Here is a 16,006-nt window from a genome sequence, read left to right on the forward strand (position 1 = left end):
CTTTCTAGACCTCAGAGCCACACTAAACACAGAGATCCAACTTTTCCACTTCGCTATTCAGAAACTGGCAGCAGAGTCCAAATGAGAATTCCATAGCTTGATTTCTTTCTTACCAGTGCTAACTGCATGGTTTTTGTTTTGTTTTGTTTTGTTTTTGTTTTTTAGCCATGTCTACAGCCTTGGGAGAGAAAAAAATCACCAAATCCATGGATGATGCTATGTATTTATCACCTAAATTGGAATCCTGAAGTATTCCTTCAACACACAGAAGTACTGCTGAAAACTATAAGACTCACTACACTGCTTGAAAAGCTGCCCCAGAGGAGAAGGAAAAAAAGTCCAGATTCTTGGGTGTCCACTTTCCAATCAAGTGCAGGTACAGGGATCAGAAGCATCAGCCTCTTTTGGAAGCTCTTTTACCAGGAGATTCTCAGGCCCCGCCCCAGACCTACTGGATCAGAATCCACATCCACATTAAAGTTTGAGAAACACTGTTGTAGGAGATCTTACAGGACTTTTTTTTTTTTTTTTCCTTCTCCCAGCCTGAGCTTCCCTGACGTAAAATGGAAATATAACAAAGTATACACAAAGGAAAAAACAAAACTGAAGGAACACAGTTCACATGATTGCAGGGAACGCGGGGTGGATAACTTCTCTAAGATCTATACTTGTGCGATTTTTAACGTTGTGGGACCAACGTTACTTCTTTTGTAATGTAGTAAAAATAATTTTTAAATGGCGCTAATACTCTCTCACAGCATTGTACTGATGACTTTTAAAGGGACCGATTTAGAAGCGCGGACACTTCAGAAGTGTTAAGTGAGGTGGACGGAGCCAGCACTCGAGCCTCTCCCAACCCGACAGCCTACGAGCAGCCCTAGTGCCCGCAATTCGCCACTGTAGATTTGCCCTCCGGTCCTGGCAACCCTGGCCGGCCAAACCCTGGGGTGCGCCGAACCTCTGGTCGGAGCTGTAGCTGCCGGAGCGTTCCGCAGGCTCTGTAACTTTCCCTGGAATGAAATAAATAAAGACCGTAAGTGCTGAGATAGCGGGCCTCAAAAATATTCTTCGTTCTCTGCAATCGGCCAAGAAAAGAGGGGGCGGGGGAGGGGAATAAAAAGTCACGATCCGTCCCGGAAGGGGCTCCAGGAGAACTTGTCTGGATGACTGCAGCAGCCTCAGCTCCAAACTTAATGAGCTTTTCTTAACTTGTGTATCTTATAGCGAAAACTGCAAGAGAGCAGTCGCAGGGGAGAAGGGCTCAGGCTGGCGTCCTGGGCGGGCCAGTCCGCTCGGCAAGCCTTTGGGTCTCCCCATCCTCCTCTGCCTCCCGGCCTCCTCCTCGTTGCAGGGGGCGGGCTGGAGGCAGCCGAGGCAGGATGTGCGTGCGCACGCGCTCGCGCATATACGGCTGGAGGAGTCCTGTTCCTCGGGCATTTTCCGAGGAAGTCTGGAGCAATTAGGCTCAGTCCGGGGAGAGCGAGCGAGCGAGCGGGCGGCGCAGCCGGCGTGTCTGGGCTGCCTCGCAGGGAGGGAGGGGGCGGCCGGCCGCCCGCCCGGCGGCGACCCCGGGCCCCGGCCGCCACCATGGGCTTCGAGCTGGACCGCTTCGACGGCGACGTGGACCCGGACCTGAAGTGCGCACTGTGCCACAAGGTCTTGGAGGACCCGCTGACCACGCCGTGCGGCCACGTCTTCTGTGCCGGCTGCGTGTTGCCTTGGGTGGTGCAGGAGGGCAGCTGCCCGGCGCGCTGCCGCGGTCGCCTGTCGGCCAAGGAGCTCAACCACGTCCTGCCGCTCAAGCGCCTCATCCTCAAGCTGGACATCAAGTGCGCGCACGCGGCGCGCGGCTGCAGCCGGGTGGTCAAGCTGCAGCAGCTGCCAGAGCACCTCGAGCGCTGCGACTTCGCGCCCGCGCGCTGCCGCCACGCGGGCTGCGGCCAGGTGCTGCTGCGGCGCGACGTGGAGGCGCACATGCGCGACGCGTGCGACGCGCGGCCGGTGGGCCGCTGCCAAGAGGGCTGCGGGCTGCCCCTGACGCACGGCGAGCAGCGCGCGGGCGGCCACTGCTGCGCGCGGGCCCTGCGGGCGCACAACGCGGCACTGCAGGCCCGCCTGGGCGCGCTGCACAAGGCGCTCAAGAAGGAGGCGCTGCGCGCCGGCAAGCGCGAGAAGTCGCTGGTGGCGCAGTTGGCCGCGGCGCAGCTGGAGCTGCAGATGACCGCCCTGCGCTACCAGAAGAAGTTCACCGAATACAGCGCGCGTCTCGACTCGCTCAGCCGCTGCGTGGCCGCGCCGCCCGGCGGCAAGGTAGGCGCCCCGCCGCCAGCCCTGATCCCCTGCCGGGCCCCCCTGGGTACCCAGGGCGCCTGCTGGCCCCTTGGGGCAACCGGGATGCCTGGAAGTTCCCAGGAGCATCCCTGCCTCCTCCTTCCTGCACTGCTTGCCAGCTGTATCACCATGAGCAGGTCCTTGAAGCAGTTTAAGCCTGGAAACTATGGTCCCTAAGGATTACATACACAGGGTGAAATGTAGCTACAGCAGAGCTTCCAGGGGTCTGGAAAGACTAAAAGGAACCCACGATCAGCGTAGAGTAAGAATAAGCGCAGCGCCAAAGTCAGAACTGTGTCCAAAGGCTTTGCTGCTCAGATTAGCTAGGTGAGCTTGTGAAGTTGCTTGATCTCTGTTAAGGTTGAAAAGTTCCCTTATACACGTGGCACACAGGGTGAGATGTTGACACACAGGGTCAACTATATCCATGCATCCTTAGGAATTCCAGAAAGAGTAAACGAAACACACAGTTCTGAGTAAGTTCAGAAGGCTGCCAGAAGGCAGGCCCCTGGAGGGAAAGCTGGATTCAGACTCGGGCTTTGCTGCCAGCTAGCTGGCTGACCTTGAGCAAGCTGCTTAGCCTCTCTAAAGTTAGAAACTGGTCCCCAGAGATGTGACACGGGTAAAACACAGCCAGGCACCGGCTGTGGTGTTCATCCGGGGATTCCAGAAAAAAAGGAAGTTCCACCGACAAAGTAATAATTGAGAGTAAGTCCTCTGGAATTGGAACTGTCTTAGAATTTAGGCGTTTTGCTAGCCAGTGGGTACCTGTGTGGCTTAACCTCCAGGTGCCTCAGTTTCCCTAAATGTAGCACAGATGGTTGTAGGCCTTCGGGGAGAGACTATGTTAAAAAGACCTGGCACTGTGTGTCAGAGAGTGAATGCTCAGCAAGTGTTTAACATCTCCCCCTGAGCCATCCGCTTGTGCTGGTCGTTGGTGTAATTATAATGGGCCACCTCTAGTGCAGGATTACTTTGCTCTAGACCTTATTATGCTAAGTACTTCTCAGTTGTTTTCCATCTTCATCAAGTGAGGCAGGTGTGATGCTTCTCTCATGTTGTAGATGAAGAAACTAAGCTCCAGTGAGGGTCAGTGGTGCCTGGGTCATAGCTTTTTGGTGCCCGAGTTGCATTCTGAACCCCCAAGTCCTGGTCTCTCCAGCCCCAGGTCTTTTTATTTTTATTTTTTTAAAGAGTTTATTTATTTATTTGTGAGCGAGCGAGAGAGAACACAGCGGGAGCGGCAGAGGGAGAGGCAGACTCCCTGCTCAGTGCAGAGCCGACATGGGGCTCAATTCCAGGACCCCGGGATCATGACCTGAGCAGAAGGCCGACGCTTAACCGACTGAGCCACCCAGGCGCCTCACCGTCCCGGCGTCTTACCATCCGCAGGTCTTAAGCACTATTGTGTTGTGTTTCAGTAACCACAAGTACCATTTTTTTTCTTTTTTTTTTGAGTGTTTATTATGTGCCAGCAGCTGTGGGAAGCCCTTTACAGGCATTATGTATTTAATCCTCTGAGATGGAGGAGGCAGGCTTAGAGCGGCCATAGAGCTGGTCCAGAGTCACACTGAGGGATTCGAGTTCTACGTCAGAGTTTACCTTGGGATGCATTGACATTTTGCGCCCTATTATTCTTTGTTGTAGGAAGCTCTCTTCTGGATTGTACCATGTTTAGCAGCATCTCTGGCCTGTACCCAATAGATACCAGTAGTACTCCCATCTCGCCTCCCAAGATGTGACAACTAAAAATGTCTCCAATATTATCAAGTGTTCTCTGGAGCTGGGGGGTGTGTGCGCAAAATCGCCTGTTGAGAACCAGGGTTTCCCTGATTGCAAAGGCCACACTGGAGACAAACGTGGAGGGGGACGGTGCCACTCTGGTTGACTGTTTCGTATGACCGCAGCGGAAGAGAACATATTTGCCTGAGGGGCCCCCAGAGGCCTGTATCTGCTTTGCCTCTCGCTGCCCTCTCCCAACCCCCCTTCCATACGTGCACGCCAGGCCTGCAAGTTTTCCGTCTCCCCTCTCCCCAGCCTCCTCATCCTGGCCCCCTGGCCTGTCAGCTGCAGTCTCAGCAGCTGGCCAGCTCTGGGCGAAGGGCAAATATTTACAACTTGGAGGCTCACCCAGGACCGCACAGGCGTACAAAAGACTGGTGTGAGCCCGCGAGTCACCAAAACAGAGGGCAAAGCTTGGTCTTCTAGCAGGCGCCGGGTTTGGGGCAAAGGAGTTCCTGAGTTTCTCTTGTTTATGCTGTCACGCGGACTTCCTGTGTAGTTTTAAGTGACGCTTATTTATAAATAAGCCATTCACTACCCCAGAGTTTATACATCATTCATTGTTAAGCTAGTTTATTATTTCTTCTTGCCTTTCTGTTTTCTTTCTGGAGTGTTTGGGTAAACGCTCTCTCAGAATCAAAAATATGATACTTGAATCTGAACGGTGGATGTTTTTCAAGCTGTGTTGGGTGAGCGGGTAGGATAATCAAGGGTATTAAGCTCAGGGACAAGATGTTGCTTTTTGAGCTTACAGAGAAAGTTCCCTTCTGGAGTTGGAGCCCTCCTCGGAATTCTGTGCACCTCAGTGCTAGCCTCAAGGACAGCCAAGAGTGGCCTGGCCTGCAGTCTGCGAGAGTTCCTTTCTCTGGCTTCAGACCCTGGCTGGCCTCAGCAGAGGCCTTAGGGAAACTTGTGCCTCTTGCCCTGAAGTTAACCCTCCGTGGCCCTTTCTGAAAGCTTTTGCTGTTCCTGCATCAGCCAGAAAAACCTCTCCCACTGCGAGCTGTTTAAGAACTTGTTTATTTCATTGGGCCGACTCTCTGCTCCTGCTGGGTACTGTTTATTCTCTTCCAAAAGGCAGAAGGATTTATATTGCTTGGAAACTCTCATCCACAATACTTTTTTTTTTTTTTTTTTTGTAACAAGCCCTAATGTTTATCTCTCTGTTAGAAGCTGAAGTAAGATAAGAAACACTCAGAAGATTTTCAATACCGGCCCTTCAAGGCCTAGAATGATCTGGCATTATTGAAGTGATCTTAACTTTCAGGTTTTTGACACTACTTGAGTGCTGAGTGTTTGTCTGTGCTGTACCTCCATAGCCATGTGTCTCCTGTTCTATAATGGGTGCTAGGGCTGTGCTTCTCAAACCTCCCTACGATCAGAAGCACCTGGAGAACTTGTTAAAACACAGGATTCCGCAGGCTTACTCCTAAAGACGTCGATTCATTACAGCTGGCCTGTAGTCTGCATTTCTCAGAAGCTCCCAGGTGATGCTGGTCTGCCTGTCACGCTGAGTCGCGGCTCAGCTGGACGGGGAGTTTAGATTCAGGTACAGACTTAGACAAGCACGTATTGATTTCCTCCTTTTAAGAAAGACCAGGGTAAGGTTCTAAAACCCAGACTGCCTCGCAGTTATACGCTAGGTAACCACGGCCTGACAGGCCTCTTTAACCAGTAGGAAGCCACATCCGGGCTACAGACTTGGTGATGGCATGCTTAAGTAAGTTGAAGAGCTTTGCTGCACGCCTGTTTTCCCACCCTGACTTGCCCACCCGATGCTGAGAGCACAAGCATTCACAGCAGACTTCTCTGGCTTTCTCTGGGAAACTTGCGAACATAACTTCTTGGAAATGTTGAAGAAACCGGAGCCTCATCCTTGATCCCTTCTGCTCTTTTACTTCTACGTCCAGCCCATCATTTGATCTTGTTGATTTTACCTCCAAAGCACTTCGTGAATCTCTTTACTGCTCTCCATCCCCATCAAATGATCACTGTGGTCCAAACCAAGGTTTTCCAACTCCACCTATTAACATTTTGGGCTTGATAATTTGTGTGTGTGTGTGTGTGTGCGCACGCGCGCGTGCGTGTGCTGTATGTTGCGGGGTGGGGGGTGGGGGGGACAGTGTTCCTTGTTTTATAGGATGTGTAGCAGCATCCCTGGCCGGTGGTACTTCCCAAGTTGTGACAATCGCAGATGTCTCCAGACACTGCCGGATGTCTCCTGGGGAACAAAATCAGTCTTGGTCTCAGCCACCATCATCTCTTGCCTAGATCACAGCTGCTCCCACTACATACCTTCTCGCTCCCCTGCAGTTACCCAGCATCGGGAATAATTTCTGAGAAATGTCAATCTATGGCACTTTTCCTTCTTCAACCCGGCATTTGCCATCCAGTTTGCATTGCACGACTATAAAGTCCAGTGTGCTCTGGACCCTGCCAGCCTCCACCTGTCTGCCTGTGTTCTTGCCCCCTTCATTCTCTCTTCCCAGCTTGTTGGTCTCTGGCAGTTCCTTGAATATACCCCGCAGCTCCTTTCTGCCTGCGGCCCCTTCCCCTACATTTGCACTCACTCTTTTCTCTACTTGCAACAGTCTTTCCAGCTAATCACTAGGTAACTGCAAGTTTTCTCCCCTCCTAACCCCTGCCTATATGTCAGCACTTAGGGTTAGCTCATCACCGGATAGCATTTTTATCCTTCCCATCCCAGCTCAAGCACCACCACCTCCGTGAAGCCCTCTGTGATCTCCCAGACCAGGTCTGATGCCCTGAGATGTTCACTTTGGTACTCCTCCCGCATGGCATTTATCACAGCTGTAACTGAGTACTTGGAAGGGCTCTTTATTGTGTCTCCCCAGGAGGGAGCATGTCCATCTTCAGGGCTGTGTTCTGGGCATTAGATTGGCGTACACTGTAAGCTCTCAGTATGTGTTTGTTCAGTGGGTGAACTCAAGATTGAAAAGGCTGTCTGTCTTGTCAGCCATCACAGCTTTTCAGATGGCTGACCAACAGTGAGCTTGTATTGAAAAAGAATGAGTTTTTCCGTGACCCCCAAGTTAACAAAATGGTTCCCAGGTTTTTGGGAGGCATTCTTTTTGTTCTGCTAGATCCACCCAGATCAAATTGTAGCAAGCACCAAATCCCAGAAACGATTTTGTCCATTTCAGAACTCCTGGAGGTAAGCGAGTCTAATAGACGATTGTATCAAAAGGCGTTCCAGATGTCCAGACACTTTGAAATGTATCTATCAGAGTGCTCACCTTTCAGGGTATTTTCTGTTTCTGGAAAGCTTCAGCAAATAACCATTTCATAGTGCATCTCACAAAACAGCCCAGTTCAGCGAAAGGAATTGGGGGCTGTCAATCCATTTCATTTAACTGTTATAAAGAAAATTAAGACTTGATTTACAATATGTTTGCTACGCTGGATTAAATGATTATAACAGCATTCTGAGTTGGGAATTCTGGTGATGTGTGTTTTTAAGTGGTTCTTTCTGCACTTGGAAATGTTGCTTCCTTCTCTAAAGATAGTAGACGCATAAGCATCTGTAAGACAGTTGTGTGTTAGGCTGTAGACCAAGGAGCTTAAAAGGAAAAGAAATAATAGTCACTTCGGGTGCTTTATGCACATATAAGAACTTCATCTTTTTTCATTAGGTAGATCTCCTTTTTTGGTAAAAGGGGCAGATTATAAAACAGATTAGATAAAAGCTAGGTTAAAGCCAAAAGTTACACAGATTCTAAGTATAAGACTGGGATTTGAATCCAGCATCTGACTCCAGGCTCATACACCATTACCACAATAAGAAAAGCATTTTCTCCTGAGGCAGTGTTTCCTGTGAGGTCTCATACATGTTCCCAGAGGACTGTTACTATATATGCAAGCACTATGGGAATTGGAGTTGTACGCACATCATTTTATTTCATCCTCAGAAAGACCCCCGAGGTCGGGACCCACAGACCATCACCTTCCATATTACAGATGGAGAAACAGAGGCTTGGAAAATTAAACACCTTCTCCCAGCACATTCCTTTGGCTCCATTTAGTTGGTCTGATGGCTTCTGGTCCATGCTGATGAAGTATGTTCTTGTCATGCCATAATTCCCATTTTCATAGCTTTGGTGTCGAACACAAGAAGCATAAAACAGATGCTATGAAAGAGATTTTGACAAAACAAAGAGAACTAAAGAGATGGTATCCTGGGTGGAATAGTGACTCATTTCTCTCATTTTCATGCTAGTAATTTAAAGAGTGTTTGATAGTAGGAAGAAAATGCAATCCTTCCTTGTGGATTCTTGCAGTTTAGCTCCTCACATTCTAATACACAGCGTGCCAGGCACCATGATAGGCACTCCTGCATACAGAGGTCAGCTGGAACAGCTTTAACCCACGGGATCGCTCGGACACCCACTTGAGACACAAGTCTTACTATTCTTTGCTCACTCAAGCTTCCTTGCTGTGGATTAGCTTCTGCCCCCCCCGAAGTAATGGTGTTCTAATAAGCCTGTTCCAATAAAAAGGGAAGTGGTATAACATAATGATTAGTCTTGTAAAGAAAATAACTCACAGATGGACCCAAGCATCCATCTTTCTCACCCATTCCATATATATATTTGCAGGGAGCCTGGGGGACAGAGACTCCATGCAGCCTGTGTGTGAGTGAGCCCAGCAGCAGCTTCCTCCCCAGGAATGGGGAGGGATGAACTGTGTTGTGGGCTGTGGGTATGCAGAAATGAGTCCTGGGCAGAGAGGTCACCCTTAGAATTTTTCTAGAAGCTGTTGTCAGGTGTCTCTGCTGTACATGGATCAGAAGGATGATACAGGTTTCAGGTTGTGGATCAGAGCTGGATGTAGGCCCTGTGTAAACAGGCAGGCTTCAGAGTACCCCGAATTGAGTTGGTGCTTGGTTATGTGGTTAGTATCCAGACCCTGAAGTCGGTGATAATAGGGTTCCTCCTGTAAGCCTTAAGTCTTATCTCATCTCTAAAACGGGATAATAATATGTGGGCTGATAGAGTTGGTTCTAGGATTAAACCACATGGTGTATGTCAAGTGCACAGTAAGACTTAATGAGCATTTATTGAACATCTATTAAGTGCTTGGCACCTGTAGGTTTATAGATCTTTTTTAAATAAAGTGCTGAAGAAACATTAGCACTTTGAAGTGGTGTAACAGAGAAGATGGAAAGGGGCTGTTGCTCAGAGGGTCACAGTTTCATTGTGAGCCTTGTGCTGCCCTGAGTCACCGGTTCCAGGGGTGGGAACTGGGTGAAAGAGCAATATGCAGCCCTGGGCTGCCATGGGAAGGAGGGGGGCAAAGCTCATGGATAACATGAAGGTTAAGGAATTGTTAGGTGTATTTCTGTCTCACTAAAACTGACAAGGCTCAGGAGAGGTGGACCAGGCAGAGCTCCTGCCTTCCCGGAAGCAAGAACTTACGGTGTCGTAGCTGGGTAGCCTTTGCCTGCGTTCTGATCCGGGAAGGAAAATGCTTCAGGGTGGGTCCTTGATTGAATGTTGACATTTCAAAGCCTGGAACTACCCTATAGTCCATCGAGTGGAAATGTGAAAACGCTGTAGCACTTAAAGGTATGTTATTGCTTGTTTTCTTGGTGAAGCCCTGCTTGTGGAAGGTCACCAGGAAAGAGATGAGTTGATGATAAAAATTAGAGGAACAAACTTGAAATCAAACTCATTGGAATAGAGAAGTAAATATTTCGGGGTTTCTCAGGTTCTTTAAACATAGCTGCATTCTGAAAAGTACATACATATTTTTTGGCCTAGGGAATACTTCTCTCACACTGTTTTTTCAAAAATAACTTGTTTGGCTTATGGATGGGTTTATTTATATATACCATTCTGGAGATAGGATGATCCGGAAAAGCTGTTTCTTTGTTCCTTTCCGTTTCTCCACGCCCTTTGCCTCTTTTCATCTTCGCTCCACCTATTCTGGTGAAAGATACACTCCGCTAATACTTCCACTGACGGTCTCAGCCGTTTTCAGTTCATTTGCGTCAACCCCGTGACTGCCCTCAGTTTGAGGCTTGAAGAGTTTCCTCTGCTGTTCTTCCTCCAAGAGTATCCCTCCTTTAGAACTGGAGGTTGAATTCTCGGGAGGGGGTTGGCCCAAGCCGCTTCACCATTAGAAACATAGTTTGAATGACCAAGAACATAAACATGTTAGCATAGGGAGTGAAGACATCCTCATTTCTTCCATGTAGAGGTTCTGGCAGCCAGCTTGCCGCCTGGTCTCCCAGCCACCCCCCTGCACATTTTTGTGCTTTCTTGTCACTAGTCCACAGACAGAGCTGTTTCCCTGGAGAGCTTTGCGTAATCTGAGGCTGTGAGGTGTCCTGTCACCCCAGATACACAGACTAGCGGCCAGTCAATTACAGTTCTCAGAACCCGCTGGGCAGCTTTCCAGTCCAGCCAGTTCTCGGCTCTGAGTCCCACAACAGCAGTAATTGGGGAACACCCGTCATGGGGCGGAAAGGAATGTTTAGAAAGAATCCACATTGACAGTGGCATGGATGGGCTCTGGGGGCCACCACACAGATTAAGAGATGGCACGCATCCAAGCTTCTGAGGCCAGAGTGTTCGGAGGACGACGGTGACAGAGCCATCCACACTAAGAGGAAAAGTGACTTCGCCTGTACAGGACAGATTATGTTCTTGGACACTTAAAAACCAAATACAACAGAAAAAAAAGCCCAGACACCATGTAAGGTGACTTTGACAAAGTACATTTGATTTTTGCCTTTTCCACTGTGACTTTTATTTTCCCCCAAATTGTTATCCACTTAAACCTTGAGTTGAAATTAAATTTTGATCCTGTAGTTACTTGCTCTAACACGATAGCAAAGCTTATTTTCAGGGCAGTCCACTCTTGTGTCCTGTGCATCGAGCTTCCATTTCTGCTTGTGACTTACTGGTAGAAGTACTTGGAACTGTTCATGCCATTATTTAGGGCTTGGAGGCCCACATCTCCTTCTCCAAGGCCGATATATCTCCGTTTTTTCTCAACCCTAAAGACCCAAGCACCTCCCAAGGAGACCCTACACTGGCAGGAGGGGCCCAGCCAGTGAGCTGCATTCTGGGGGGAGGCTGGGGGAGCTTCCAGGCCCTCAAGGAGACTGTGCTGTCACTGGACTCCAGAATTTTCCTTTTCCATCTGCCAGCCAGCTCTTGGTGAGAGGTCTGTGTCTCCTGAAGGGAAGAGATGCATGCCATTGGGGAAGATTTGTAGAATAGGGATAGCACTAAGGACAGCTGCCAAGGAGGGGCCATCTCCCCTTCATTTCTGTTGTTGTCACTTGTCCTCTACTCTTCACCTTTTCTTCCCAGCCCATCAAGACTCACCAATCCGGTAGAACATGGAGTAGTCCAGGGATGTCTGGGTGGCTCAGCCGTTAAATGTCTGCCTTCAGTTCAGGTCATAATCCCAGGGTCCTGGGATCGAGCCCCGCATCGGGCTCACTGCTTGGCAGGAGGCCTGCTTCTTCCTCTCCCACTCCCCCTGTTTGTGTTCCCTCTCTTGCTGTCTCTCTCTGTCAAATAAATAAATAAAATCTTAAAAAAAAAAAAAGAACATGGAGTAGTCCAGTGCCTCCACAATCCCCAAACACCCTTAGCTCCCCATCTCCCAGCTTCTTCTAGCTTTGCTGTCCCTATCCAAGTCAACAGATCCTTGGACTTACTGTTCCTCCTATGCTGTTGTGAGCCAACACCTGTTCCCCCATCGTCTTTGTTCCCATGGCCACCTCCCTCAGGCCTAGGAATGTCATTTGTCTGACTTCCCCTCTTCATCCCCATATCCAGCAGGTCAGTATCATTTGCCTGTCCTAGGTCTGCTCCACTGAAGGTCCAGGCTGAGCTGCTCCCCATTGTCATCTTTACTTGTCTCCTGCTACCATTTCCAGAATAAGAACTATTGGCACTCACCCATCCCTCCTAGAATGTGCCACTCTTTCTCCAGACTTTGGGGAAAAAAGACATGTACATGGAAGGAGCTCCCATCAGGTGGCCAGATGGTATGGTGGATATGTATTTATCCTATTTTGCTCAACTTCAGGCCCCCGCTCTCCCAAACTTGCTTTAGATAGACTAAGTTAATTTAGGATTAGACATTTTTTTATTGCTTGGATTTTGTGGCCAAGTAATTTCTGTGGTTAAAGAGTGCCACAGCCTCAGTGTTGAGCTGCGGGAGTGCCCACCACACATTGTGCCGTGTTTGTGTTTTGAGCCCTGTGCTGAGGCACTTGCCAGCGATTGCCTGTCTCAGTCATGCTTCATAATAACCCTGTGATGTGAGAAGCAACCATTATTATCCCCATTCTGTGGATGAGGAAACTCAACTCGGGTTCTGACTCTAAGAGTCCAAGATCTTAACCATTACCTCGTTCCTGTCAGGGGCATAATACTCTTATGATACCCTTCACGGTATAATAGACACTCTTAATCTTTGCCACTATTATTACATAGTCCAAAGAAACCTTGCTTAAAACTCTAATTACAAAACTAATTAGATGTCTAATCCTTCATGACATTTTAATGTGAAGGCTCAGTCTTGTGAGGCAAAGGGATTTTAGAACACAGTGCCAGAATATACCCGCAGAGTACAAAGACCATGGACGTTGGAGTCCCGTGGACCTTGATTCCTGGCTCTCCTTCCTTGCAGCTGTGTGATCTTAAGCAAATGTCTGCATTTCTTGGAACCTCAGTTTCTCAGGTGTCTGCTTCAAAAAGCTGATGTTTTAGATAATCCATTGTTAATGTGAAATAGAGCTCTTTCCCTTCTTGGTTATACTTCATCAGGCCATTGGGAAAATTTCAAAGCATGGGTTATGATAAACTATAAAAACAGATCAATATTGGTTAAATTTTCCTTTAGATGAAAGAGCTGCTCATTAACATCATCTCTGTGAAAAGTCAGCAAAGGAGCATCGATGGGAGCCTTTGCCCTCATGCCATTTATGTCTCTTTAATTGGTGGAGTATAATTGAATGAGAATTATTTAAATGCCCTTTATCCTGATGAATTTTCAGCTCAGGAACAGGTTAAATGATGAAGCAGGAATTAATGTTAACATGTTAAATGTGCTGTGCAAAAGTCCAGTGTTTAAATTCTCTATTATTTTTTTTTTTTTGGTAAGAATTAGAAATTAGAGTAGTTAAGGTTGTTGGAGGGAAGAGGAATGGAAAGGAAAAGCCAGAATCAAGTTCTTGATGTCCGAGGAAAAGTTAGATGGAGAAATGAGAGAAATTCAGCCCTGACAGAGCTTTTCTCTTCCCCAGTCATTGCTCCCAGCCTTGTGTGGTCACTCTTCCATGTGTTGGCTCAGTCCTAAAATAGGCAATGGCACCTAAAGTCTGTTGTAACCCTCCCGGATTGCAGACTTTGTCAAGATGCTTGTAGAAATGAGAGCACCCCTTCTTTCTCCCCAGTGATTGTGACTGGCAAAGAAGTGTAGACGGTCAACCTGATTGTTCCAGAATGTTCTTTGCAAATAGCTGTTCAGCTGAGAAATGGTGTGTCTCCAGCATTGTCTCACTTCTCCCTGGAGAGAGATCTCTGAAGCTAGGTACAGACTTAGGTGTCTGGGCATCTCAGGTTGGGTCTTCAGGGGAGAAATAGTTCAGTGAACAATTGGAGTTTCGTTCTGACATTGGTTTCCTGGGTAAGACTTCCTGTCATGAGTTCCTTTATGGAAATTTTTGGAACTCCAGCAATTGAACCATCTTGAGAAGGACCTAAGATATTGCTAAGCTACATAGCATTCTTTTCTACATTCCACGTGAAAAGGGAGTGGTTTAGAAGAGTAATTGGGGTCTAGAATCAGAGAGCATGGGTCGAAATCCTAGCTTGACCTGTTATTAGCTCTTCCCACCTGTATCATGAGGCTGGTAATCATCCCAGTTGATGAGATTGGTGGGATTTATTGAAGAAAATCAAGCAGTTACATGTTTAATATCATTTCTGGCACATGGTAAGCAGCCAGTAAATGTTAGCTGTTATCATTGTTAATGCAGAATAAGGTTTCTTTGTTTTTCTTTTGTTTTTAGAAAGAATAAGTGGTGATCACACAGTAGGTGTAAAACTAGCCTTAAAGAATTTGATTGTGTGTTCTCTTCCGTGCACCATTTGAGATCATCAGGCTGGGGCCATCTGCCTTGGATTACTGAGTAACTGTGCACTTTCTATCATTAATTATGAAAGCCAGAAATGTAGGCCATGTGTGATAACTCGCTCAAATTCCCATGCATGTCTAACTTCTTCACCCCTCTAACATAGCAAGGCAAGAAATGGACTTACCGAGATTTCCCTTTCCCAAGGCAGAGAGATATAAGCTGTTTCAGTTTTACATTTCAGAACTATCAGGTTGATCCTGAGTCTTTATACTGTTAGAGCAGCGACAGTTGTGGCCTGTTAACTAGTGCAGGTCAGATTAATTATGTCGATAGCATTGACAGACAGATGCTCTCGATGAGATGCTGTGGGTTGGAAATATTTTTTGAAAAATCAGTGAGCTTGTTATTATAGAGGCTTTGGTTACGTACAGTGGCTTGGTAGAGACTTGTTCTCTTTATATTAAAATACTCTATTGTATATATCAAGTGAGCCTGTGGAAATGAATATATTGTTGCATTGTTCTTAGAGACACCTAGTGCTTTCATTAAGGACTCTTTTTCTTTCTTATTTATTTTTTTTTAATATTTATTTGACAGCAAGAGCACACAAGCAGGGGGAGTGGCAGGCAGAGGGAAAGGGAGAAGTAGGCTCCCCGCTGAGCAGAGATCCCCGTGCAGAACTTGATCCCAGGACCCTGAGATCATGACCTGAGCCAGAGGCAGACCCTTAACCTGCTAAGCCACCCAGGCGCCTCAAGACTGTCTTTTTTCTAATGAAAAATTGTCATTTTTTGTTTTTACGGGGCTCCAACAATTGGTGCTTAGGCTTATGTAACATTTTTGAAATTTAAAAAAAATTCAAATATTTTTAATTCTGCCATACACTAACGTCATGAGAAACAGTTGTGGTTACTAAGAACTCTAAGCATGGAGATAATTTTACATATTGAGGCCGGTTAGTCATCTATATGCATTTTTTTTTCTTTTGGTTCTGTTGGGCACAGTTCTGCTGCCCAAACGTGGAACCACCAGAGTTTTGCATCGACAACTCCAGCAATAAATAGAGCGGTGCTTCAGAAAAGCCGTGGGCACCGCCTGCCAGAGAGTGTGGTTTCCCTGGCCAGTGTGGCTGGCTCAGATCCTTGCATTCGTGCCCTTCAAATGTGGTCATTTATTTCCACAGGGAAAGTAGGAGGCAAAGATTTGATCAGGAAGCAGTACACATCAGAATAAACTCTCTTTTGTGATGAGGGGTTAGTGTTGGTTAATGGAGTATTTCATATTTTCTAAAAATGCAGCCTTTAAGTAAAACCATGTTTAAACAGACACCGTGCGTGAAGCATCTGCAAGCATCTGCAGTCTGTACCTGTGAAGTTTTATGCATCATTCCAAGCACTGGAAACACTTAAGCGGTGTCTCTGTGAGCTGAATGTGGCCGTCAAAGCTTGTTTAGTGACTGAGTACACAGCAGGGTCAGTCGCTTTTTACTCACCTGTGACTTGAGAGTGTTGGTGAAGGTGCTGTGGCATCTCATCCCCATTCTGCTGTTGAATGTGGCCTGTGAGCCCCGCCTGGGTGACTTCTGCTTGGTGATGTAAAGGGGTTCACACTGACCAGCCTCCTTGGAACAGAGTGTTTTCTGTTAAACAACGTGGCCTCTCCTGCGGCCTGGACAGTCATTACTTTGTGAAAGGGCCCCCTCCCCCTTGCAGTGAGATGCAGGATCTTTCTGTTTCCCCTCCACGTTTGCGTCGGACTTTTCACGGACTG

The 16,006-nt window shown here is 47.6% G+C and overlaps 1 protein-coding gene across 1 annotated transcript in view; it reads left to right on the forward strand.

Moving 5' to 3' along the window:
* Positions 1 to 1,423: 1,423 nt before the first annotated feature.
* Positions 1,424 to 16,006, forward strand: part of PDZRN3 (PDZ domain containing ring finger 3) — a 235,940-nt gene continuing 221,357 nt past the window's right edge. Inside the window, exon 1 of the mRNA XM_045808101.2 lies at positions 1,424 to 2,310. Within this exon, the coding sequence (XP_045664057.2) occupies positions 1,588 to 2,310 (723 nt within the window). The 5' untranslated portion in view covers positions 1,424 to 1,587. The remainder of the gene's footprint in view (positions 2,311 to 16,006) is intronic.

Source organism: Ursus americanus, chromosome 14 (genome assembly GCF_024610735.1).
Source record: "Ursus americanus isolate L20-20 chromosome 14, mUrsAme1.1.p, whole genome shotgun sequence".
Classification (NCBI taxonomy): domain Eukaryota; kingdom Metazoa; phylum Chordata; class Mammalia; order Carnivora; family Ursidae; genus Ursus; species Ursus americanus.